Raw genomic sequence first — 24360 nt, 5'->3', positions numbered from 1 at the left:
AGTTTAAACTTAAATTATTTCTAATAGTAGAAATATATCATTCTTTTCGGAAGACCGTCTAAATTGCAAGATTAGTGATAGAATACGTGATAAAAGGAATTGTTTTCTTGTATCTTGCGAAAAAGGAAGATTCGCGCGTGAAGGAAACGCGCGCAAGCACGTGGAAGGTTCTACAGCTGCGCAGACAAAGCTCCTCTTAAACCCCATTTCCCTGTCCTCTCCTCTCTAAAACCCAAAAAATCAGTACTACCATTTCCTCTGTTCCTTAAACCCTTAAATTCGCCGACCAAACTTCGGTGATGACAAAATTATCGAAGCTAAATGTATCGAACCCCAAAGTCTGGGTTGTGATCGGCGTCGGTGTTGCCGGAATATTGATCCTGGCTGAAGTTCAACGGCGACGATTTAAAGCCAGAAACTCAATCAAAGAAGATTTTGGCGCGTTCATTGAACGCATTGAGCTGCTTCCGTTTCCTCAACCTCCTCCTCCCGCTGCTCCACTTTCCCTTTCTGCCCTCACTTTTGCTATCAAAGACAAGTTCTGTCACACTCCTCTGTTAAATAAATTTGGCCATTTGATAAAGAACAGTTTTTTTAAAAAAATTGTTCTTTTTGGACTAACATTTTGTTTTGATAATGCAATTTTGGACGTGGAATTGGTTTTAATTATTTTTTTTTTCATGTACTTATAGTATTGATGTGAAGGAATCTGTGACGGGTTTCGGTAGTCCGGAGTGGAAGCGGACACATGAGGTGGCTACGAAGACAGCCATGGTCGTGACTGCTCTTTTGAAGAATGGTGCTACTTGTGTTGGAAAGACCATCATGGATGAATTTGGACTCGGGTAGCTATGCTTTTAATACTATTTATTGTTTGACATTAATCCCTTCTCATTTTATTTGACGATATTTATTTGGATACGGAGTTTCAAAAGTTAATTTGAATCATAGGTATGTTTGGTATGAAGGAAGTCATTTTCCATGGAAATATTTCCTAGAAAATGTTTCCTGGAAATATTTCCTAGAAAATGTTTTCTAGTATTTGGTTGGTGAGTGAAATTTTTCCCCAGAAGAAATATATATTAAAGATTAACAATAATATCAACAAATGGGAGAGTGTTTTGAAGAAATTTTGGGTACTAGAGATTAATGGTAATGTCTAAGTTTTAATTGAAACGAATAATATGAAGTTAGAAATGAGATAGTTGTAAGGCAAATGACTTCAGCCCACAAGTGAGAGAGATCATTTTCCTCCTTTTAATGGAAAATGTTTTTCATGAGAAATGACTCCGTCTTACCAAACACCATGAAATGATCTCCTCATGAAATACATTTTCCAGAAAGTCATTTTCCCTCGTACCAAACACACCCTGTATATCTATTAGATAAATAAGAATAGTCTTTTATCTTTGATCGCTTTTTGGTGCACTCATATAGCCCCTACTTGTCTAGAAGATTGGCGTCTTTTGTAGAGAATTATGTTTTGATGTAAATTCTCTACTTTTTGGTATACTTCTTGTATACGGGAGTTTTTTTTCCCTTTTGATTAATACAATTTACCTTATAAAAAAAATCTATTAGATAAACATTAAATTAACCATGAACAGTAGTTTGATAGAGAAAACATCTCATCAAAATTGAACTGAATCATTTGATGAATTTGAATTCTTACAAGTTGTGAAAGATGTATAGGAATGGAATGGTAACAAACATTCTAGAATGTCTCAAAATGGAAAGAGTGTTTGAAAAGTTGGGATGGAGAGAGTATGATTTTCAGCTATATCAATGGCTATTATTGGACGCTGCACTAAGCCACTAACACCCCCCCCCTCCCCCGAATGTTTCAGGGTTACTGGAGAGAATCTGCACTGCGGTACTCCAACAAATCCAAAAGTGCCATCTCATATTCCAGGTGGCTCATCCAGTGGCTCGGCTGTTGCTGTTGCAGCTGAACTAGTTGATTTTGCTCTAGGTATGGGTTTTCAATTGAAGTTACAGTTATTAAGAGTCACTGATTCAAAGATTTCCTCTTCTTGTGTTCCCTGTTTCATTTTGATTAAGCCATAATGGTTTAAAGTATGCATATGATGCATAAATATGTTGGACCTGCTGAAGATATATTCTTGCTGTGGTCAAGGCCTCCTCTTTGGTGCCTTCCTTTTTCTTTTGGATAATTTAATGTCAGACTCTTTTTTCCTCATCTTAGATATGTGTGAAGTAGTTTCACCACATTTCTGACTGTACTGGACTAATAAAAAAAGACCTATGGATTTTATTTTTACGAGGTTGATTGGTTTCTGTTTAACTAGATTGGAGTGGTAACAATTTGTAAAAGGATTTGACTTCAGATTCAGAAAATTAGATGGTTACAGAGGCTGAATTATTTCAGGTACTGATACGACTGGGTGCATTAGAGTACCAGCAGCATTTTGTGGTGTCTTTGGGTTTAGACCGTCACATGGGGCCATATCAACTATTGGCATCCTGCCTGTATCGCAAAGTTTGGACAGTATTGGTATGTATAATTTCGTTATCTCCAATTACCACAGTATTTGCTTTGTGACTTATCAAAACAATGTCCAGGAGGCCAAAATCTTTATCTGCAGTTGTATGTAAGCAGTTAATGAAGAGGTAGAAATAGTCTCCCAGCAAAAGTCCCTTAACTTTTTATTGCAAAATGCATTGGTGGAAACCAGGATAATAAAAAGTTCTTCCCTTTTTCTTATTAGAACAGCACCAAAAAAAGGAGAAAAAAAGTTGAAAAGTTTTTATGCTAAATGGGATAAAAAGGAACTTTTACCTGTTCTCTTCTTTACTGTTGAAGGCCAATCCAGCCCCAATTTCTGATACTTTTCACAACCATAAAACTAGTTGTCACAAGAACCTATTAGAACATGTGTTGATTTATTAGGCAGCTATTTAATTGGTCTAATGTAAATTAGGTGGCTTCCTCAGGAATAAATAAGTTAGTGAATTAAAGGAAATAATAAAAAACTACAATATTTAGTACTGATACACAAGGACTTGGAAACATTTCTATTGCAAGAGCATTCCTGGATATTTTAAAGTTAAGTGTTGTTTCTAAATTCTTAATGCGCGCAGGATCTTAGAGGATACTCCATATTTTTCAACTTTATCTTTAGCTACATCGCTAGCAACCTATTTCTGCATTCTCCAGTCCATCTTATTGAGATTTCTTCTTTGGCATTGTCCAACTTGTCACTTATTTGTAAAAATAACGTGCCCCATCTATTTGTCTTGTCAAATTTGTCGACTGGCCACGCCAGAAGGTATGTTTTCTTAAGGTGAATACAACGGTAAAAACATACTCCAGAATCCTCCTCAGCGCCCCATGCCTCACATGCTAGGTCTAGTACTGTCATTAACAACCATGTCAACAGTCCACATTAGCTGCCACATTCACAGCCATGTGAATAACCAGTCAAGTCAACAATCTACTTCAGCTGACTGATCTAGTTAGCTGTCTAGGTCAAATGACATCTCCAATCACCTCACGTCAATTGACCTGTGAAGTCAACATTTCGTATAGTAGACATGTCCACTCAACTGCCCACATTTTTTACAAATTCGAAAATGCTATTAATGTTTTTTTTTTATCATGTTTTGATTCTATTTGCAAAATGTTAGATTCAGGCCATTATCAAGTATAATTGGGACAAATTCATACACAAGTTTGAAGTAGAGTGTTAAACTATTTCAGATTTATGAGGCAGCTACTTAATGTTATGAGGTAATTAGGTGACCACTGTATTAGTGTTAGCAACTTTGGTGTATGGTTAATGAAGCTATCCCATAATTAGAAGGATAGGAAATCATAGTAAATAAAGTAACTTTGTATCTGTAAATAAAATCAATAAAGACAGGCACCATTCTCACGTATTCTGAAATATTCAGTTCTCTCTAACTTAGTTCTTTGCACTACCATCACTATCGTTTCTTACAACGCTTTCCTTCCTAATGGCCCCCAGCGTTCGTCTCCTATTGTCGGTATTGGCCCAATAAAGTACTTTTACCATAGGTGTTCTTTCCAATCCATGCATTTCACCATTCCCCTGGAAATATCCGCTGCCCATATTGTATTCCAGCTTGGTACTTTCACTGCTTCTCAAGGATTGATCTTTAGGATTTGAAGGTGGACATAAAGCCATCTACAGATTCTTAGCTAGCGTTTGGACATAGATTTGGTTAAAATTTGAAAAAAATAAGTTTTTAAAGATGAGATAAAGAATGATTTTTGAAAGTTGAAATTGTGTTTGGATATGCATTATACTTGAAAAGAATTTGAAGTTCTGTGAGTAGAAAACTTCAAAAACTACTCTAGAGATGCTTATGGGATTTGAAGATTTTGTTTTCAAATCTGCCAAAAATGGTTAAAATCTATAAACAAACGGATATTTGAAAACAAGCTCCCAAATTCTATGGCCAAATGGGAGCTAAACTCTCAATCATTTCTTGTAACGCTTGCATCCCCCGTATTACTGTCGATGCTTATTCTCCAAATAACGTCATTGCCTTTTCTAGGAAAAAGGTCCGCGAACCTTGGGCACTTCATCTCTACGTGGCATTGGTCTATCAGGCTCTCGCTCATTGCAGGAAACTTTCTACTGTCGCATCCCTTAGGAGTGTAAGTCGTGTCCCTCTCCCTCTGTGGCTGATCATCTGCTCAGATCAACTATTGATTATTGAGTTGGTGAGCAATTCTTTCATCTACTACTAGTAGCTAATCAAACACATTCCTATGGATACAATTTTTAAATATTGGATTTTCATTCCTCCTTTTGTTCCTTCGCTTCTTCCTTCTTCTGATCCTCAACATGTGGACTATAGCGGACTTTACTGTTGTTCTCCTCCTTCCAGAGGCAGGTCCTTACCAAGTTTGGTGGATAAGATTGCATGCTCATATCTAAGAGTGAGTAGTACTTCCGTTGAAACCATATTAATTATGATTATGTTAACCTTTGATAAGCGCTGGGACCACTGCCATCGTCTTGATGTTGCTCAATGGCTATCCAATTACAAACTTGTGGCTCCCGAGTCAATCGCCCTCAGTCCTCTGCTACTCCTTTTTTGTTACCATAAAACCTGCAGAAGGTGTTCCATATTGACTAGGTTTGTGTAATCGTACTTGGGGGTGCCTGGTGGGAAATTTGCAACTGTGCGCCGTTTTGCCATCTACTGTTCTAGACATTTTAGCTGCAAATACATTTAAAATAAAATGCATGAATGGAAGTGGGTTAAGGGACTATTGCAGGGAAAAAGAGATTATATTAGGTCTACAGGTCAGTCAACCTTGTATAGGCGAGTGAACAATTGAGCCGATAAATGTTGGTTGATCATATATCCATTCATTAAATTTCCTTGAATCATAGTATCCTTTCATATTTTATTCCTTCATCTAATTGCGATGATCTATTCTTTAAAAGAATCAACAATGGACAATTTATTATGTATCACAAAAGTAAACACCAAACTAACAAAAGACACTGAGAACAAAGATATGTTCGATGACTGGTTGATACAAGAAGTTCGGTAAAAGCAATGGGGGGAATTGCGTAGTAAATACTCATGACTGAGGCGTATCTGGATCATTTTATAGATGCCTTGGCTAATGTGTTGATGGTAAAGCTGAAATTTCAGCTTCTGAAGTTTGATTAACTGAAAATTAAGATGGTCACTGTTATTTAAAAAAAAAAGTTTACATTGGTCACTATTGGAAAAATATGCAGAATTCTCAGGTATTAGTGCTAGGCATTATATCAGTTTCAATTTTTGATGATGGCAATGCCTTTATTAGGATGGTTGGCCCGTGATCCATCTGTGCTGCATCGAGTTGGACATGTTTTACTTCAGTTAGCATCAGTTGAACCTAAGAGGACAAGATGCTTTGTCATAGCTGATGATCTTTTTCAGCTGTGTAAAGTACCAAAGCAGAAGACGATGTATGTTGTGAGCAAAGTAATAGAAAAATTATCTGGATGTAAGTTGCAGGTTGCCTTGTCCTTTTTCCTCCTAATTTATAAGTATTACAATTCTTCGATGCAGTCATTCGGGTGGCAGATGCTGGTATTATCTACTTCCTTTGTATCACTTATTTTTCTTGTATTTGCACAGACCAGACACCGAAACATCTGAACCTTGGGCAGTATATTGCATCAAATGTACCCAGCTTGAAAGGTTTCCGTGAAGAATCAATCAACCAGCAAAATGGGATGTCTACCCTGACGGCTCTCTCTTCTGTGATGTTTCTTCTTCAAAGGTCATGCACATGCCATTCTTTGATGGGCTAGTCTATTTTCTTACAAGAAAGACTTTTTAAGCTGCTCTTATTATGCTTTCCACTGTCTGATAACATGTCCTGCTATGTGCCGTATCTTAGCGGTTTATAATTTAATATGCACCAGAATTGGTTTCAGAAAATTTTGAGCAACTCATTTGCTGGATTCTCTCTTCACAAGAATCTCTGTCCACGAAAATCTCCAAAGCCCTTTCTCTCTCTCTCTCTCTCTCTCTCTCTCTCTCTCTCTTTTGGAGCGAAAGCTAATAGCATCTGGCTACAGTTTAGTTATGGCCTCCTGCATTGGGTTGACCACCTTGAGAGATAGCAGTGTTTGTCTATGTGAGGAACCTCAGGCATGCATGTGCAAAACATTGAGCTGCCCTCCAGCGTGGTTTATTTGTTGGCAAGATCATTGCTTCTTTCTTGCAACACCTCCTGTACCTTCCTGGGTTCCATCTGCATGGAGATAGTTTGTTTCCCAGAGGTTCTCCGTTTACCTTTTCTTTTCTGGCGTTGGAAATCTCATCTTTGAGTTCTGTAAATCCATGGGGAGCTGTGCCTTTTAAAGCCGTGAAAGTGAATACTTTATCCCTCCGCATACCACTTTGATCTAAGAAGATGGTTGTTTCTCTCCTTCAACGAGAGTCCACTGTGTGTATATTCTTCTTTTCCTCATCTTCACTAAAGTCTTGGTTCACCTGTAGAATAAAGAAAGCTACTTAAGAAATAGTCTCAAGTTTATGGACAACTCTAGATCTGGTTCGTAGTAAACTAATTATTTGATACTCTTGCACATTAGATGATGCATAAACTCATTATGAAGTATTTGGCATAGAGGGGATACTGGAATTGGAGCTGAATGGTTTCATATTCGAAAACCCACTTTTTGATCCTATTCTAAATTGTTCTGCTGTTTCGCTAAATTCTCAATCATGACCATATATTCATCTAGCAAATGTAGTAGGATTCTTACCTTTGCTTTGTTCACTATATCTGGAAGACTTCTGTATAATTTATGATCTATAACCAAAGCAACTATGGGGCATTCCAGCACTGGCAGTGTATGTTTCACTAAGCCACTTTCACCTTGAAACTTTCAACCGCTAGCTGGAGTTTTTCATAGCTTAAAGCACTCCACCTTGTCAATATATCAATAACTTTGTCAAAACTGCAATTATTTGGAAGTTAAGTAGCACGTGACTTGTTAATTGATAGTTATAGTGCTGCATTTTGCACTTTTAGCAGTAAAGCACTGACAACCATCTGCAAGGTGCTGTTGATTTTCTCTATTAGTAGTAAAGCGCTGACGGATAGCAGGTACTGGTGGGAAATGTCGAACTGGATTTTTGCCTGTAGGGCTTAGTTCAAGTGGCAAAGGTTGAGGGGCTTATGACTTAGGTCACAGGTTCGGGCTCTGCGCCATGTGAACTAAGCCTGTTGTTTAAGTGGAGAAGGGTAGGGGGTGGACCAAGTATCCCTGAGTTTCGAAGGCTGCGGCCGGTCCGAGACAGATTTCTCAGTCATTAAAAACAATTTTAGCGGACTGGATTTTTTTTTGGGATAAGTAAATATCAACTGGATTTATTTTTGAATCAGATAGGAGCATTTAGTATTCTCTTTATTTTTGTTGCCTTTCGAGAAAGATTGCTTTACGTGGTTCACTGTGGTATGCCTTTTAGTGTACTATTTCTCATGTTTGTCTAAACTTAGTTTATAGACATACTCAGCAGCTGCATCTGTGCTATCTCTGTTATCTCTGTTTTTTTCCTCTTCATCCTGCCTTATCTCGTCGATAATTCTGATGTAGTCGAGGCTTTGATTTCCCCATGACCATCATCTCTGTTGCTTAATTTTTCTCAGATATGAGTTTAAAACAAATTATGAAGAATGGATGAAAGCGGTGAAACCGAGATTAGGTTCTAAAGTCTCTACTCATGTTGCTGCAGCAATGACCTCGACTCCTGAGAATATTAAAATTCTTTACAAAGTTAGGACCGAGATGCGAGTTGCTATGCAGAATCTTTTGAAGGTATCTTTCGGCAGCTTAAATATGAAACAAAAAATTCTTGTTTATTATGATTCCTTTTTCCTCATACATCCTCTTTTCCTACTTGACTTTTTGGGGTTGGTGTTTTTTTTTTTTTTGTGGGGGTGGGGGGGTGGGGGGGTGGGGTTTGAGGTCTGAGATTTTACCACTCCGTTGGTGGCAGCTATGAGGTACCATTAGCTTCTCATCTTCATCAATACCACTTAAATGTTCAAACAACTTTGGGTACAAATGTCAAGGAAACAGTTTGAAAAGTTTACCATGTCACTTACCACTTTAATCTCTGATGCAATATAACACTTGGTCTTGCATCCCATTTCATGTAACATGTTTGTGTTTTGGGTTGTCCCACAATGTTTGGCATGTACAATACATCAGAAAAAGTAGGGAGTCATTTGGTTGGCCAGAAACAGTCATATCACATATAGTATTGGACTATTGGTGATGGGCCTTTGGTTGTTAAATAGAAAAGGATTCGTAACACTCATGTATAGTTAGTGATTTGGTTACTCTCTCAAAACCCCTCTGCTTCGATTTCTTTTATCCCTCAAATAGAGTATCGTGTTACAGGATGGTCGATGTCATTAACCAATTTGTTAGCTATTCCCTTTTTATAATGCCCCCACTAGTATGGTCCTTTGTATTACAATTCCAATGTATCATAATCCCACTTTTTACATCCAACTATTGTATCGGCATATCTAATGGCATGTTAAAGCTATACAATCATGTATAGATTTAACTATCAAAGAAACTTTCTACACCAATTTAATAATGAGTTCAACATTACCTTCTAGACTATCAATGTATTTATCTCACAGAGATCCCTGATTCCTCTGCTTGACCACATGACATAAAATAATGTTTCTAAGAGTTGAATGTAAAAAAATGACCTCAGTTCATTCTAAAGCCAGACAATCTTTACTCTGATTTTCATGTTTGTGGTATCTATTTGATCTTCATGGAATATGCATCTCAAGGACTCACTTTTTTTATTTGAAGAACAATAGCATATTGGTACTTCCGACGACCGCAGATCCTCCTTCAAAATTAAAGTCAAGGAAAGGTCTATCGGCTGAAGTTCATGATAGACTATTTGCCTTATTGAGCATTGCCAGTATGTCAGGTTGCTGTCAGGTAATTTCATTTGCAGTATTCAAGCATCATGCTGTACTTAGTCTTCCCCATACTTCAGATTTCTTTCCATTCTTTAGTGATTTCATATTCTGTTCCTTGTTTTGAATGTCAGGCTTCCATTCCTTTTGGAGAACATGATAACTATCCTATATCCCTGTCATTTATTGCATCTCATGGGACTGATAAGTTTCTACTTGACACTGTCTTGGATATGTATTCGTCTCTTCAAGAGGAAGTAAGCATACAATCCAGTGCATCACCATTATCGGATACCAATGGGAGCATTGATGCATCTGAACTTTTGAAAGAAAAGGTTTTGTTCTACTCTTTTTCTTTTAATATGTTAAGGTCAACTGCTTAGTTTTGTTCAACATGATTATATTCAGTTCCTTAATTCTCTTTGTGGCATCAAACTGTTTTATATCCTCATCCGACAGGGTACAAAGACCTGAAGTATAATTCACATCTCCTTGTTACAGCTTTTTAGCTCCCAGCACTGGTATTCAATATTATCTCTGATGAGCAGCATGGGGGGCACTTAAAAATATTAACTTTGACTTTCATTCTCTACTCCAAAGAAGAAGAGTCCGCTAATAAGACATACAAGAAACATTCAATTTCACAACGATTGTTGTAACATTGATTTCCAGTCGATTTGCTACTGCTAAGTGGTTACCGTAATCCTAGCAAATTTTTAATTTCAGTCATAAGTAACAGCATATGCAATATGAAATAATGTTGTGCATAATAGTTATCCATATTCACTTTACTATCTTCTGAAAGTTATGGGTTCTTTCATTAGTATGTTCTTCTAATTTATCATGGTGTTTTGTGTAGGGAAATGCTGCATATAAGGGCAAGCAGTGGAACAAAGCCGTGAGCTACTATACAGAAGCAATAAAATTGAATGATAACGCCACATACTATTGCAACAGGGCAGCTGCTTACTTAGAATTGGGGTGGTATGATAAAAAATCATGTAGAACAACTTCTTCAGCGCTTGAGGTTCTAATTTATTTATTTACGTTTCACTTGCAGCTTTCGACAAGCTGAAGAGGACTGTACTAAAGCAATTTTACTTGATAAAAAGGTATCAGGAGAAATTTAATTTCTGGAATTGTGCAACTGATATTAAGTGCACTCTTTTTTCTGAGTTGTACTCTAATCTAACACTCCTTTGTAATATTATTCCAAAATAATACTAGTATTCAACTAAGTTGCTCCGACACGGCAGTTTTAAGTGCTCCACCCGTGTCGACACGACACTAGTATGGGTGTTGGTATGGGATCCGTACCGGATTTGGTCAAACAATATTGGGTACTTTAATCACGACGGACGAAAAAATTCGAGAGTAGATACAATTTGATTTCTGAAATCAGAACCAAAACTAGGGTAAATCTGTAGCATACTTGATCTAGGAAATCAATATTTACTTATCTACAACTTGAGAATAAAAAAGAAATTCACACTTTACAAGCTATACATAAAGTTAATTACGTGAGAGCTTAATTATGTAAGGTTAGACTCATACTATTCTACTTTTTCCACTTGTAGCTTAGGTTAATTATTTGATGCATGTATGATCCAAATGTATTCTCACTTGGCGGAATTTATTTATTTTAATTGCAGAATGTAAAGGCTTATTTGAGACGGGGAACAGCTAGGGAGTCGCTTCTCTTCTATAAAGAGGCTCTACAAGGTGAGGTTATGGTGCTTCTATGTGACTCTGTCCGTTGCAAGGTGCATCTTTCCTGTTCATTTGCGTTCTTTCTGCAATGAATTCTTGTTGTAAGTGTTTATCAGATATTGATTCCATTTTGTGTAGGAAGAAATATTTGAATTGCACAGAATTTGCTCAGGGTTGATATCTCCGTATCACTAAGAGCTCTCCGGAGCTAATGACAAGGACAATTACCAAATTTAACTTAGTCATGTCATGTGAATTTTAAAAGTTGGTAGCTTGATATAGATTTGTACTACGCATTTTGGGGGGGGGGGGTTGGGTGGCTTCCTATTTTCTGGTTTTGCTGCTATTTTGTTTTTTAGTGCCTTGTGTGTCACGAAGATGAATGTGGCAAAAATGAGAATATTGAGATGGATGTGCGAGTATACCAGGGTAGATAAGATTAGAATGAAGTTATTCGGGACAAGGTGGGAGTAGCTCCTGTGGAGGACAAGATGTGGGAAGCGAGACTTGGAGCCTGTTTGGCCAAGCTTCTCAGAGGTCAAAGTACTTTTTTTGTCAAAAAGGTACTTATTTGAAAATATGAGGCGTTTGGCCAAAACCGAGAAGTGCTTTTAAGCAGCAACATAAGCAATTTTTCTGCTTTTGAGAAGAAGCTACAACTTCTAGCTTCTTTCAAGAAGCAACAACATACCCAGCAAAATCCCACTAGTGGAGTAGAATCGCTTTCCCGTACTAGGTTTAGGAATCCATAATTCTTCAAGAAGACGAGATTAACCCAGATCAAAAGAAAGCTTCTTATCAAGAGACAGATTACAGGAGAAAGCCCTATATCAGATGGCTTTATCTGCCTTTAGAGAATAAGAGAAGAAAAGCCCTAGAGTAAGGGAAGGGAAGCCTCACAATAAGAGACTTTCTGGGAAGGGTAGAGTGTACGCAGACCTTATCCCTACCCCGAAAGAGTAGAGAGGTTGTTTTCGGGAGACCCTCGGCTCAACAGTTCTGTCAACTGTCTTATAAATATGCATCCAAAATAACATTAGTAGAGCCTTTACATATTTGTACAAAAATATGATACAGTTCCTTGTGCCTTCCCACAAAAAGCAGAAGCAGAAAATTAATTCTTTCAAGACATAAATATCCTAACTGTAAAATTATATTTCCTAAATCATCCCTTATTAATTTAACCTTTACGTTTTTTCTTTCTACCATCTCTTTCTTTCTCTTTTTTATATTTACCGTATTTTTATTTTTCTTCTCTTATTCCTATTTAGAATAATCTCTCTACTATAAATAGATATCTTCTTTTCTCTTCCGCCGTTTCTTCTTAGTCTCCTATTACTCTTTGAAATAACAATGTTAATCACCATATCCAAGCATTTTCTTCGTAAGGTATGATTTTTTTCTTCTTATAGTATACCAATATTATATGATCTCCACTTTGTAATTTTATTTATTTATTTTTTTGCGCGCATGCATATAATATAGTTGACATAATGCAATACTACCTAGTTTGTTTTTCTCAAGAATTGATGTTGTTTTTTATACATGTTACTTGTAAGCACATATGTTCCTACTAAAATTATTGCTTTTATATACTTATATTTATATTGTTTAAATCTTGATATATATATATATATATACATATACATATATTACTTTATGTCTTATACTTTAATATAATTACATAAAAATTTAAAAATAATTAAATTCTCTTATAATAAATATCTAAGATTGCTCTTTTTTAAATAATGCTAATGTAAAACTAATTTTTATTCTCCTTTACCGTAATTTGACACTCAAAAGTACTTGTTGGAAAGATTGGCCAAACACAATTCGCTTATTAAATATCGCAAAAAGTACTTCTCAAATGAATTGACCAAACACAAACTGTTAATCTATGAAAAAGTACTTTTTCGAAAAGCACTTCTGAACAAAAGTACTTTTCAAAATAAGTAGTTTTTGGTAGCTTAGCCAAAAGGGCTCTTAGATGGTTCAAACATGTGAAGAGGAGAGGCGGTGATTGCCCAGCAAGGATGTGTGAGAGGTTGGTCGTGAAGGGCTTTTGGCGAGGTTGGGGTAAGCCAAAGAAGTATTGGGAATAGGTGATTAGGCAACACATGGCGACGCTCAAGCTTACCGAGTATATGACCCTTGATAGGAAGGTGTGGAAGTTGAGAATTAAGATAGAAGGTTAGGTAGCCTAGCGTCTACCTTGTTCATACCAGTAGTTTTAGTGCATTACTTAGTGCTAATCTTGTATTTCTTATTCTCAGATTTTTGTTATTACCTGTCGATTTTTGCGCTTTCGTTTTCTGATTGCTTTGCTGTGTTACTGCTTCTTGTTATTTCCTGCTTTTTACCTTTCCTGAGCTTTTTAATCTTCTTTACCTTTATATTTTTCCTAAGCCAAGAGTCTACCAAAAACCTCTCTACTTTCGCAAGGTAGGAGTAAGGACTGCGTACACACTACCTTCCCAAGACTCCAAATGTGAGATACCACTGGTTTTTTGTTGTTGTGTCACGGGGCAGCTATTTAAGTAGCAGTAGGTGTGGACACCTCTGCACCATTGCTTTTGGCTCGAAGCTCTCACTATATACATAAATTTAATGTGTGCGTGTGTGAATTAAAAACGTTATAATCAATTTGTAACCACTTTCCCATTGACCATATTATTCACTCTAATTTTTTGTCACTTCCATTTTTTCCATGGTTCATGAACTATATTTCCTTTTTTTCGTTGTGATATCAAAAGTAGAACCATATTTGTTGAAGACACTTGTAAAACTGCACAGATATCAGTTTTAGGTTGATGGTGTATCCTCCCCAGAGATGGGATTCTGTTTTCCTTTTAGTTTGGTTGTTCATTAATTTACTGTGAATTTGGACATTCCAGATTTCAGACATGCACTCGTTCTGGAACCGCAGAATAAGGTTGCCAGTCTGGCTGAAAAGAGACTCAGAAAGCTAATTAGTTGATCAAAGTGGTATAAGATGATGAGAGGGAATACTCCGAGAGGAAGATTAGCGGATTCATTTTTGCTTCTTTCTATACCGCTTGAGGCCGAGGATAATTTATAGGGACAAATTTTCCTGAGAATGCTTGGCTTGGAAACCAAGCTTCAAAATAGAAGTGCATGTATTTTCTCATGGATATCTCGTTTTCGTTGTCAAGTCTCCAAATGTAATTAATTCATCCATTGGAGAAAAATGGTGGTAGCATTGGCTAAAAATCATCTTGCTGCCCTTCCCCTGCCCATTTGATAAACAGAATTTCTAAGGATAAACTTTGGAGCTGGGTTTACACGTTGGATGCAAAGACATGGTATTCTCATTATGACTATGTTGTCCACTTTTATAGCGATCCGCGTACTGATTATATTGTGATTTTTTAAAGAAAGAAGTAGGTGTTTGGACATAAATATTTTGATTTTTTAAAGAAAAAGTAATATTTGAAATTAAGTTAGAAAAATGATATTTGAAATTTGAAATTATGTTTGGACATACATTTCACTTGAAAAAATGTTATAATTTTATGGGCGAGAATTTCTTTTGAAATTATGTTTGGACACGCATTTTACTTTTTGGTTTTTGATAAAAAATTTCCAAAAATCTTTAAAAACTTGTAAATTTTGATAAAGATCTGTGGTAGACGTCATTTTTCACCACGACTGTCTGATTTGTTGACGGTATATCATTGCTTAACTCAATAGTTGAACGATACATCATCACTCATTAATAATAAGTAGTTCATCAAGCACTATTTGATTTGTTAACAATATTATTAAACTTACGTTTTCTTCCTAAGATATCTCTTACTTACTAACCAGGCACTGGAAGATGCTTTTAGGAAACTATTTTCTTAAAAAATAAGCCATTTGGTATGGGGAGGTTAATCACTGGCATTGTCATTGTTTGTTTCATCGTCTGATTTGTGTAAAGTACAGCCCATTTATGTATTTATGTGGCTATATTGTCATTTACCCGGTCACCTTTTTGTCTGTCATACTAGTTTTTTCTTCTTAGTTTAATTTCCATAATTCTGAATTAAATTATCATTACATGAGGAGTTCGTAAATCTAAACTAAACAACTCCCAAGTCAACAGCTGGGGACAAAATGTCCCAGTGGAGTATAAAATAAAGTGCTCCAAAGTAAAAGCTTGAGCAAGGTATTAATCCTTCCAGCTAAACTAAACCAATTATGAAAATGGCTAAACAGCGAAGGAATTCTTTCTCGTCCTAATTTTGAAGTTGACTAACTGATTTTAATCATAGGTAAGCGTCAGCTCCCATGAAGAAAATAGAAGTCTTCTTATGTAAGCTCCAGTTTGCTAGTGAGTCCAATCCGCCAAGGTGTTCCAGCATGAATGTTTATAGCATTGATTAGGACTAGAGAATTATATAGGTCGAAATCTGACCACACGAGGAGCAGTATTAAAAGGAATGGCGAGGGGTCGATTAAGTCGTGGTCGTATTCATAAAACATCATAACAACGAGTATCCCGGCTGCTGCCGGGATCGAACTATCAGAAAGCTTGTACGGTAAAGTATATGTCGAGACATTTAAGGGGAACAACCAACGTACAATCAACGGATTAAGGCATTTTGACTAAGAACCGTTGGATAAAAGGGAATACTTACTATATATAGAGGGGGAAGATAACCAGAAAAGGGGGTCTGGTCTCTTTTAGAAAATAGAGGCAGAAGAACCGGAGAATGCTACAGGAGAAAAATAAGAGAAGTTTCGGATCTAGGCGGCAAATCTTTGTAATCATCTTTCTTGAATCAATAAAGATAGATCTCGCAGCTGTTAATGGCATTCCTTCTTTTCCTTCTTTATTCTTACATTACGGAACAATACATCAAGAATGTAAGCATGTCATTTATATTTGATATCCTTTATAAGTCTTACAGGTTCATGAGCTTGACTATATCTTATTCTCCTATTTAATGCACTTTGATCTAGAGCTAATTATCCTTGGCTAGGATTTATCCTTTATTTTCTCATTAATTAGTTTAACAAAAAGCTTAACACCTTTTGGTCAAACAATTTGGCGCCATCTGTGGGGATTTTCTAGCCAAAATCTTAATTCCCTCTAGATCTAAAGTCAACCAGAGTTTCACTTCCCGGTTGTCGTAGCCTCACCCTCTCAGTATAAATACCAAATACCAACTTGAGAAAGTTATAGGCAGGCTTTTGAAATAACCAAGCCAATTAGGGTTAGATCTCTACATGAAATCAAAATTAGGTCTGATGTCTATATAAAACCCATGCCTCGACTGTAGTGATGGGTTCGACACGTCTTATGTGTAGTCAAAGTGGGATTACGACCACTACGCACTTAGCACGCCCACAATCCTATTTGTCGTATTAACTTTATATGCCGATCTATACTTCTGCCTCTTAGGAAGGGACGGTAGCCTACTGTGTGATTTTTTGAAATAACCGACTTACCGTGCTTTGTTTTTGTACCCATATGCACAGGGTATAACATGTTTCCCTTATTATCTACGCACATCAGACGGGGTTGAACCAGGACTCGAGCTCGAGATCCCAACGGGCAAGGTAAGTTCAGCCCATGAGAAGCCTAGATGCGACTAATGGTGAAACCAAACATGGGGCTGCCAAATCTGAAATCGCCATTCGAGTACGGGGTGGAACGAGTCGCCTTATAGCGCCCTCCCCCCGACTTACCGGGTCAAGGTAACGGGCAATTTCATTTGGAACTAACTTGTCATTTTTCTCTTTTTGGACTGGGATAGGAACATGAGCATTCTCACAAGTACGCGAACAAGGAACAAACAACACCGAACGCACCAAACAAAACCCTCCACACCATACCGTATTGCAAATAGCAGACAAACGGCTCAAAACAAGCTGATATTATTAAGAAAATCTCCATGAACCGGGACTAAGCGGTGAGCACGTGGAACATACTGTCTCTCCGACACAAGCAGAACTTGAACTCGAAAAGCTTGCATGCATATTCGCCATGGCAATCCTACGCCAATTCAGCGAACTAAATATTGTGAATCGCGTCCGAACATCGTTTAGTCCAAGGTGCCTAGAAGCCCAAGCAATAAGTTCGTCGTTTGTCCCGACAACGACCTCTCCAAGCCAAGCAAAGAAGGGTCTAGGTAAACTGGGACTCCACCGACACGTACACGCTGTAACGACGCATAACGTTCTCCAATGAAAGCAAAATTAAACAAATCAGGACTCATCACGTCGCACAGTACTCTCCAATGAAGCAAAATTAAACAAATCGGGACTCATCCTGATGCACAGTACCCTTCAATGAAAGCAAAATTAAACAAATCGGGACTCATCCCGACGCACGATACTCTCCAATGAAAGCAAAATTAAACAAACCGGGACTCACCCCAATGCATGCATAAACAATACAACAATGAGTGATGTTCTCCAATAAAAGTAATGCAACAGGCAAAGCCGCACCATCACCAAACGGGTTACAATTCGACCTCACTCGAATTAACACCCTTACGACCATCGTCCATCACCAAACGGATTACAATTCGACCTCACTCGAATTAACACCCTTACACCGGCCATCGCCGAACGAGTCACAATTCGACCTCGCTCGAATTAACACCCTTACGGCCATCGCCGAATGGGTTACAGTTCGACCTCGCTCGACTTAACACCCTTACGACCATTGGCCATCGCCAAACGGGTTACAATTCGTCCTTGCTCGACTTAACACCCTTACGACCATCACCAGGTGAAAGCAAAATTCGACCTCGCTCGAATATATAAGTCAAAACTGATTTCGCCCAAAATGGAAAATCAGAAGTCAACCTCACTCGAATTTTCAGATCAAAAGCGACTTCAATCGAACTCACAAAACGAGATTCGATCTCGCTCGGATCAAGCAAACTAAATTCGAGTGAAACTCATCGCCGCGCCTATCGACAACTTCTCCAGGCCGAACGATGAAGGGACTAGGTAGACTAGAACTTCTCCAATATATGAATGAAACAAGCAGCAATATGTAATATTCTCCATCGAATGAAATAAATGAAGCAGCATCTTCGCACAACCCCACCAAGTGATTTTACACTTTACATTCGACCTCGCTCGAATTACTTTACATTCGACCTTGTTCGAATTACTTTACATTCGACCCCGCTCGAATTACTTTATATTCGACCTTGCTCGAATTACTTCACATTTGATCTCGCTCGAATTGCTCTAAGTTCGACCTTATTCGAATTCCCAAGTAAAAATCAGGGACTCATTGCGGGGAAGTCCGAAGATCTTTTTCAAAAAAAAAAGGGAGAAGGGAGAAAGAAAGTCAAAAGATACATAACCAAGGCAAAGCAACTATTTTATTCATAAAATGTACATGCGCAACTGTTGCGCCTTACAAAAGGCCAAAAGCGGGCTCCCAAGGAAAAGATGAAAACAAACAACAAAAGAAAAAAAAAACTTAGTACGAAAGCTGCAAGAAATGTTTTTCACTCGGCATCATCTCCACCGCCGTTCTCCCCATCATCATCAAAAGGAAGTCCATCTTCAATCTCAGCACCCTCACCGGCCTCCGGTGTCGCAGGGTCGTAACCGCAGGCAATACGAACCTCGTGTGCCTTCACCCGAGCATCTTTAAAAGCGGTCTCAAGAACGCTCATTGCCTCCCACAAACCCTTGTATATATCTCATTAGGCCTCAGCATGGACCCATAACTCATACAAACGGCGGGGGACGGTAGTAGAGGAAGATTCTTGAGGGGTAGCCTGAGCCAACAACTGCGCCTTCTCGGTCTCAAGAACCGCAACTCGGTCTCCGAGGTTCGTAGCCTCCCGATCAAGTTCCCCAATACGCTCTTCGAGCCGTGCCTCCCTCAGTGTGGCCGTCGTCCTCTCAGATTCCTTTTCAGACATGAGGACGCGGATAGTATCTTCTAGCGCCGCCGCCCTCGCTAAAGCCGACACCCGAGCCCCCTCGGATATCTCTAACTCGATCACCTTCTTTTCTAGCTCGGCCACCTTCTCCGTCCATTCAACACTTAAATCAGCGACTCTAGTAGCATTTTGTTCAAGCTCGGCCCGCAAAGACTGCACCTTCGCTTGAAGGTTTTCACACTCCGTCGCAACCCCTTTGCCCACTTCGAGCTCCTCATCCCTTTTCTCCAACTCTTCCCTAACAGACTGAGTATTACTGTCCTCCCTAAGTTGCGCATGCATCTCACGACACTTGTCGCGGTACCGGCGATACTTCGCGTCCATTTTCAAAAAGACTTCGACCCTAGTCTCAGCCCTACGAGCACTCTCAATCTCCAGCATGTAAGTTTGCAAAAAAAAAGGAGTGGGAAGAAAAAGAAGGGAGGAATTAGCGAAGGCAAAATAGCACAAATAAAGAAAATATAAAAAAGAAACTCACCCTCAAGGCCATCTCGGCCACACCTCGTGACAAAGCGGAATCGTTGATCTCCCGAAGAGACTCGCTTTCGGCGGCAGAACACAGAAGGTCGAATTGAGGCACCAACTCCACTGTGTCCTCCAAAAGATTGAAATCTGATGGAATCTCGAGCACACGAGAAGGACCTTCCTCCCTTACATCGACCCTGGTAAAGCCCTCCTCGAACATCCTCATATCCTTATGGTCGATGTCGGAATCCGATTCATAATCATCCACAATCACGCCTTTCCCCTTCTCATTGGCCAAAGAAGGGGAGCAGTTCTGCAGAGATGACGATGGGCCGCTAGGAACAATCGCGACAGCCTCCGAACTCTATCCCCCGCCACGGTGGTCTCTTCCGCAACCGGAATAGGCGTTGCCTCCGCACCCCGATCGGTGTCACCACCAGCTCCAGATACCGCCAAAGTAGGGTCTCCCCTCAAGGACGTCTCAACCAAAGACGCTCCCTCTGACAACCTCCGCATCTTTAACGGTGCCCCTTCGCTACTGTTGCGAGAAGGCTCGCCCGTTGAACGGACGGCGAGAACTGGAATATCTGACCGGGGAGCAACCTCCAAACGAACAAGCCCGATCGCTGACATGGTCTGCCGTGCAACCACACGTTGGGTGCTCTCACCCACATGTGTCTTTTGAACGGGTTGAGTAGAGAAAGCCGGCTGGCAGAAAGCGAGCGCAGGAGCCCTCGTCCTTCTCACTCCTCTCCGACTTACCAATGAAAAGAGATTCTATCAAGTAAAGATAAGGTAAAAGAAAATACGGAGCAAAGAACAAAGTAACAGTCCACAACGAGCAGACTCACCAACAAGAGGCTTGCGCCCAAACTTCTCATGGAAAGGTGCCCATTCGTGAATCCCACCATATGGGGAAGAATAGCGCTCACCCACTCGCGAATATCAGCAACTGGCGGAGGGGGTACCCTCTCGGCTGCAAAAACAAAAACAAACCCTCAATGAGGTCATTAAAGGGAGACGAGATCTTAAGAGAAAATGCATAGTAAAAAGAAAAAGAAGACCTACGGGCAAAATTCCACGTCTTAGGAAACCCTACCGGGTTCGACACGACGTGCTCTGTTTGGATGTAGAAGAAGCTCTTCCAAAAGCGGCAATTTGCCTTGTCGTCCATTTTCACCACCAAACTCTTGGCTCCACAGTGACGCATGTGAATTATCGTACCCCGAAGAAAATGGGGGGCGAAGAGGTGAAGTATGTATCGTAGAGAAATTCCTCGGGCAGCCAGCTCTGCGTACTTGATGAGAATAAGGAAATGCTTGTACGCGTACGAAGAGAGTTGAGCCGGACACACCTCATAGAAGCGGCAAAATTCCACCACCAAGGAAAGAAGGGGAAGCGTGTACCCGATGACAAAGGGATACGCATAAAATGCGCAGTAGCTCGGACGGTGTAAATGCACTATGTCCTGATCCGTCGGCACCAGTTCAATATGATCAGGGATCCCTCATTTGGCTCTGAACGTCGTGAGCGCCGCAGCATCCATCGTAGAAGGAACGGGCTCCCGCTCATCTATGGCAGGGCTATTAAAGTCGGTCCTCTCCTTCCTTGGGCGGGGAACCACCTCATCCACCGTTGGAAAACCCTTGTCTTTCGCCATTTCCACTCCTTCTCCAAGTAGGGGTACGTCATCTTCCGGCACCGGAGCACCAATAACTCTATCAGCGTAGGAAGAAACACTGACCATTTTCTCTTTGGTCTAAAGAAATGAGAATGATAAGGGAAAAATGTGGTGGTCGCAGCAAATCCTAACAAAAACAGAAATTTAAGAAACTGGAGAAGAAGAGTTGCAAAGTTCTCTCTTGAGCGATTAAGAAGCGTAACATTCAAATGAGAGATTCTCACCTATTTATAGGGATATAAATGCCCTGAGCGGGAAAACCAAGCACCGCCAGTTAGAAAATGGAAAAGGCACGATTAACGATGCAAAACATAGAAAACGTGCGCCATAATGACGCATGAAAAACATTAATGACATTATGAACTGACGTAACGGTCTGACGCAGTTCTCGAAACGTCACATCTCTACCTCTCCATGAGGTGCTTGTCTCTTGAATAAGCGTTCAGATTTCCCCTTCTCGAATCAACAGAGTCCGCCCATCGAGCTCGCCAAGAGGTGACCTCAATAGGGGAACTAGCTGTATGTGTTGAAATCTGACTACACAAGGATCAGTATTAAAAGGAATGGCGAGGGGTCGACTAAGTTGTGGTCGTATTCATAAGATATCATAACAACGAGTATCTCGGTTGCTGCCGGGATCGAACTATCAGAAAGCTTGTACAACAAAGTATATGTCGAGACATTTAAGGGGAACAACCCAACGTACAATCAATGGATTAAAGCATTCTGGATAAGAACCATTGGATAAAAGGGAATACTTACTATATATATAGGGGGAAGATAACCAGAAAAGGGGGTCTGGTCTCTTTTAGAAAAAAAGAGGCAGAAGAACCGGAGAATGCTACAGGAGAAAAATAAGAGAAGTTTCGGATCTAGGCGGCAAATCTTTGTAATCATCTTTCTTGAATCAATAAAGATAGATCTCACAGCTGTTAATAGCATTCCTTCTTTTCCTTCTTTATTCTTACATTATGGAACAGTACATCAAGAATGTAAGCATGTCATTTATATTCGATATCTTTTATAAGTCTTAAAGGTTCATGAGCTTGACTATATCTCATTCTCCTATTTAATGCACTTTGATCTAGAGCTAATTATCCTTGGCTAGGATTTATCCTCTATTTTCTCATTAATTAGTTTAACAAAAAGCTTAACAATTTTTGGTCAAACAAGAATCAGATTCAATTTCGACCTCCTTGTATCTATTGACAATGCACCACTCCAAGCCATCTAGAATAGCCTTTGCTTCAGCCATATTATTAGTGTAGGAACCAAAGAAAATTGAGTAAGCTATAATTAGATTTCCATAGTAATTTCTTAAGCATCCTCCTCCTCCCGCAAAGCCTGGATTTCCTTTGCTGCATCCATCAATGTTAAGTTTTAGGTAACCATCAGGTGGTTTAATCCATGTGATAGCGATAACCTTTAGTAAAGGTTTACATATTTCCACAGCTTGGATCAAATGTTTCCACTCAGAAAAGATGGGCAAAAATGGGAACTTGACATTAATAAGAACGCAGATCCTGTTCTGGATTTGGAGCAAAAGTTTCTTAACAAAATATTTTCCACTTCCATATCTAATAGCACATCTTTGTTTCCAAAATTCCCAACATATGCATGGGAGACAGTAAAGTAAAAAAGAGTGAAAATTGTTCTTGGACTTTGTTAACCACCAGTTGGAAAGAGTTTGTCCCAATCTGTTGGTAGTTTTCAAGCCACAAGAACCACCAAACAAGTCCCAAGCAGTTGATGCCCCTTCCCTTCACTGCTAATGAAAACATGTTCAATGATTTCATATTTAGGTGTTTTACAGAAAGAACACATAGATGAACCAACAAATCCAAATTTTCTACTGATCTCTCATCAATAGGCGATCTGTTATGAATTAATCTCACCATAAAGAAAGATATTTTGAAAGAGATCCCTTTATACCAAATATTACTAGTAGAGTAGGTAACCTTTCTAGATTGCTTGAAAAGATGCCATGCAGATTTACAGGAAAATGAACCATCATTGGTAATGGTCTATATAGGCTGATCTAGTTTGGAGCCATCAGGAGCCTTAATCAGAGAGAGATACCTGGCAATGGAACTAGGAAGAACATTCTCAAGAGCAGAAAGGTTCCAGTGACCTTTATGAATGAAGTCTACAACTGTCTCCTTCCCTTTATTAGGGTCATTTATAAACTTGGCTAAGGAGCCATGTTCTGACCTGTTATCCCACCCGAAAGAGGCCCTTCCATTAAAAAGTCTCCACTTAGGGGTCGTTTGGTTCGAATAGGATTTATACCGGTATAAGTTATATTGGGATAAGTTATGTTGGGATTAGTTATGCTGGGATTGTTGTTTATTCATTGTTTGGTATGTTTTATTAAGAATGATAATTGTATAATTTTTAAGAAGAAAGTATAAGTTATACCGGTGCTAATTACCCCACCTTCTATAAGGTATAAGTTATCCCAGTGTTTAAATTAACACCGGGATAACTTATAAATGGTTTGCTAACCAAACAGAGTATTAAGGTGGTATTACATTTTTATACCACCCTTATACCTTCTTATACCTCATACCAAACGACCCCTTAATATGTTTCTCAGACTCAGCTTTTATATCCATCATTCTTCTCCAAATATGGGAAAGACCAGGTTTCCATAGAGAATTTTTTGTTCTAAGGACCCACCATGACTTAGTTGCAAAGGCCTTGTCTATGTCATGGATGGACCTAAAACCAGCTCCTTCATTTTTACCAAAGCACATAGAGGACCAAGAGAACCAGTGATGTTTTTTACCTTCTCCTGAATTGTCCCAAAAAGTTACAAGACAGCTTTTCAATAATTTGGAGTGTGGTTTTTTAAACTGCAAGGATATGCATGGGTATGGAATAGAGGACAACCTTCATAAGGATAGTTTACCTCCAAAGGACATAAGTTTTCCATTCCAGCCTTGAATTCTTCTACCCACCTTATCATAAAAATCACTGAAGAATTCAATTTTCTCTCTTCCCAAGTAGATAGGGACACCAAGGTAAGTAAATGGGAAGTTCTTGTTGGAGAAACCAGTAAGGTTTTTATAAACTGTACTTGATTATCCTGAGCATTAGGATGTAAGAAAAAATGAGATTTG

The 24360-nt window shown here is 39.0% G+C and overlaps 3 protein-coding genes across 4 annotated transcripts in view; 1 reads left to right on the top strand and 2 right to left on the bottom strand.

Annotated features, from left to right (window-relative positions):
• The first annotated feature begins 204 nt into the window (after positions 1–204).
• On the top strand, positions 205–14528 carry LOC104225863 (outer envelope protein 64, mitochondrial). Its single transcript, XM_009777744.2, has 13 exons — positions 205–538; positions 693–845; positions 1848–1972; positions 2390–2515; positions 5816–5998; positions 6133–6277; positions 8159–8327; positions 9348–9482; positions 9595–9795; positions 10320–10444; positions 10521–10572; positions 11113–11182; positions 14065–14528. Exons 1-13 carry the CDS (start codon positions 300–302, stop codon positions 14145–14147), a joined length of 1806 nt encoding a protein of 601 aa, XP_009776046.1. The 5' UTR covers positions 205–299; the 3' UTR covers positions 14148–14528.
• The window catches only part of LOC104225870 (small ribosomal subunit protein mS47-like), a 31507-nt gene continuing 13423 nt past the window's right edge, over positions 6277–24360 (bottom strand). The window contains exon 7 of one of the 2 annotated variants that reach the window (XM_070150499.1): positions 6277–6996. The gene's annotated coding sequence lies outside the window, so the exon portion shown is untranslated. Of the gene's footprint in view, positions 6997–22720; positions 23004–24360 lie in introns of those variants that run through there. The other variant, XM_070150498.1, reaches the window with a different exon arrangement.
• On the bottom strand, positions 18850–20767 carry LOC138873421 (COP1-interactive protein 1-like). The gene is made up of 5 exons (XM_070151891.1): positions 20626–20767; positions 20490–20533; positions 20008–20334; positions 19571–19870; positions 18850–19464 (listed from the first exon to the last, which is right to left on the bottom strand). The coding sequence occupies exons 1-5, from the start codon at positions 20765–20767 to the stop codon at positions 18850–18852; spliced, it is 1428 nt and encodes a 475-aa protein (XP_070007992.1).

This window comes from Nicotiana sylvestris, chromosome 7 (assembly GCF_000393655.2).
Source record: "Nicotiana sylvestris chromosome 7, ASM39365v2, whole genome shotgun sequence".
In the NCBI taxonomy this organism is placed as follows: Eukaryota; Viridiplantae; Streptophyta; class Magnoliopsida; order Solanales; family Solanaceae; genus Nicotiana; species Nicotiana sylvestris.
The sequence above is the reverse complement of the archived record's forward strand: the minus strand, read 5'-3'. Positions and strand labels throughout refer to the sequence as shown.

Excerpts from the sequence above, each read along its gene's own strand:
- LOC104225863 (XM_009777744.2), top strand. The coding sequence starts at position 300 with ATGACAAAATTATCGAAGCTAAATGTATCGAACCCCAAAGTCTGGGTT. Across the intron at positions 539-692 it reads ACTTTTGCTATCAAAGACAA|TATTGATGTGAAGGAATCTG; the intron begins GTTCTGTCACAC and ends ATGTACTTATAG. Across the intron at positions 9,483-9,594 it reads GTATGTCAGGTTGCTGTCAG|GCTTCCATTCCTTTTGGAGA; the intron begins GTAATTTCATTT and ends TTTGAATGTCAG.
- LOC138873421 (XM_070151891.1), bottom strand. The coding sequence starts at position 20,767 with ATGCGTCACTGTGGAGCCAAGAGTTTGGTGGTGAAAATGGACGACAAG. Across the intron at positions 20,534-20,625 it reads TAAGACGTGGAATTTTGCCC|CCGAGAGGGTACCCCCTCCG; the intron begins GTAGGTCTTCTT and ends TTGTTTTTGCAG. Across the intron at positions 19,465-19,570 it reads TGGCCGAGATGGCCTTGAGG|ATTGAGAGTGCTCGTAGGGC; the intron begins GTGAGTTTCTTT and ends TACATGCTGGAG.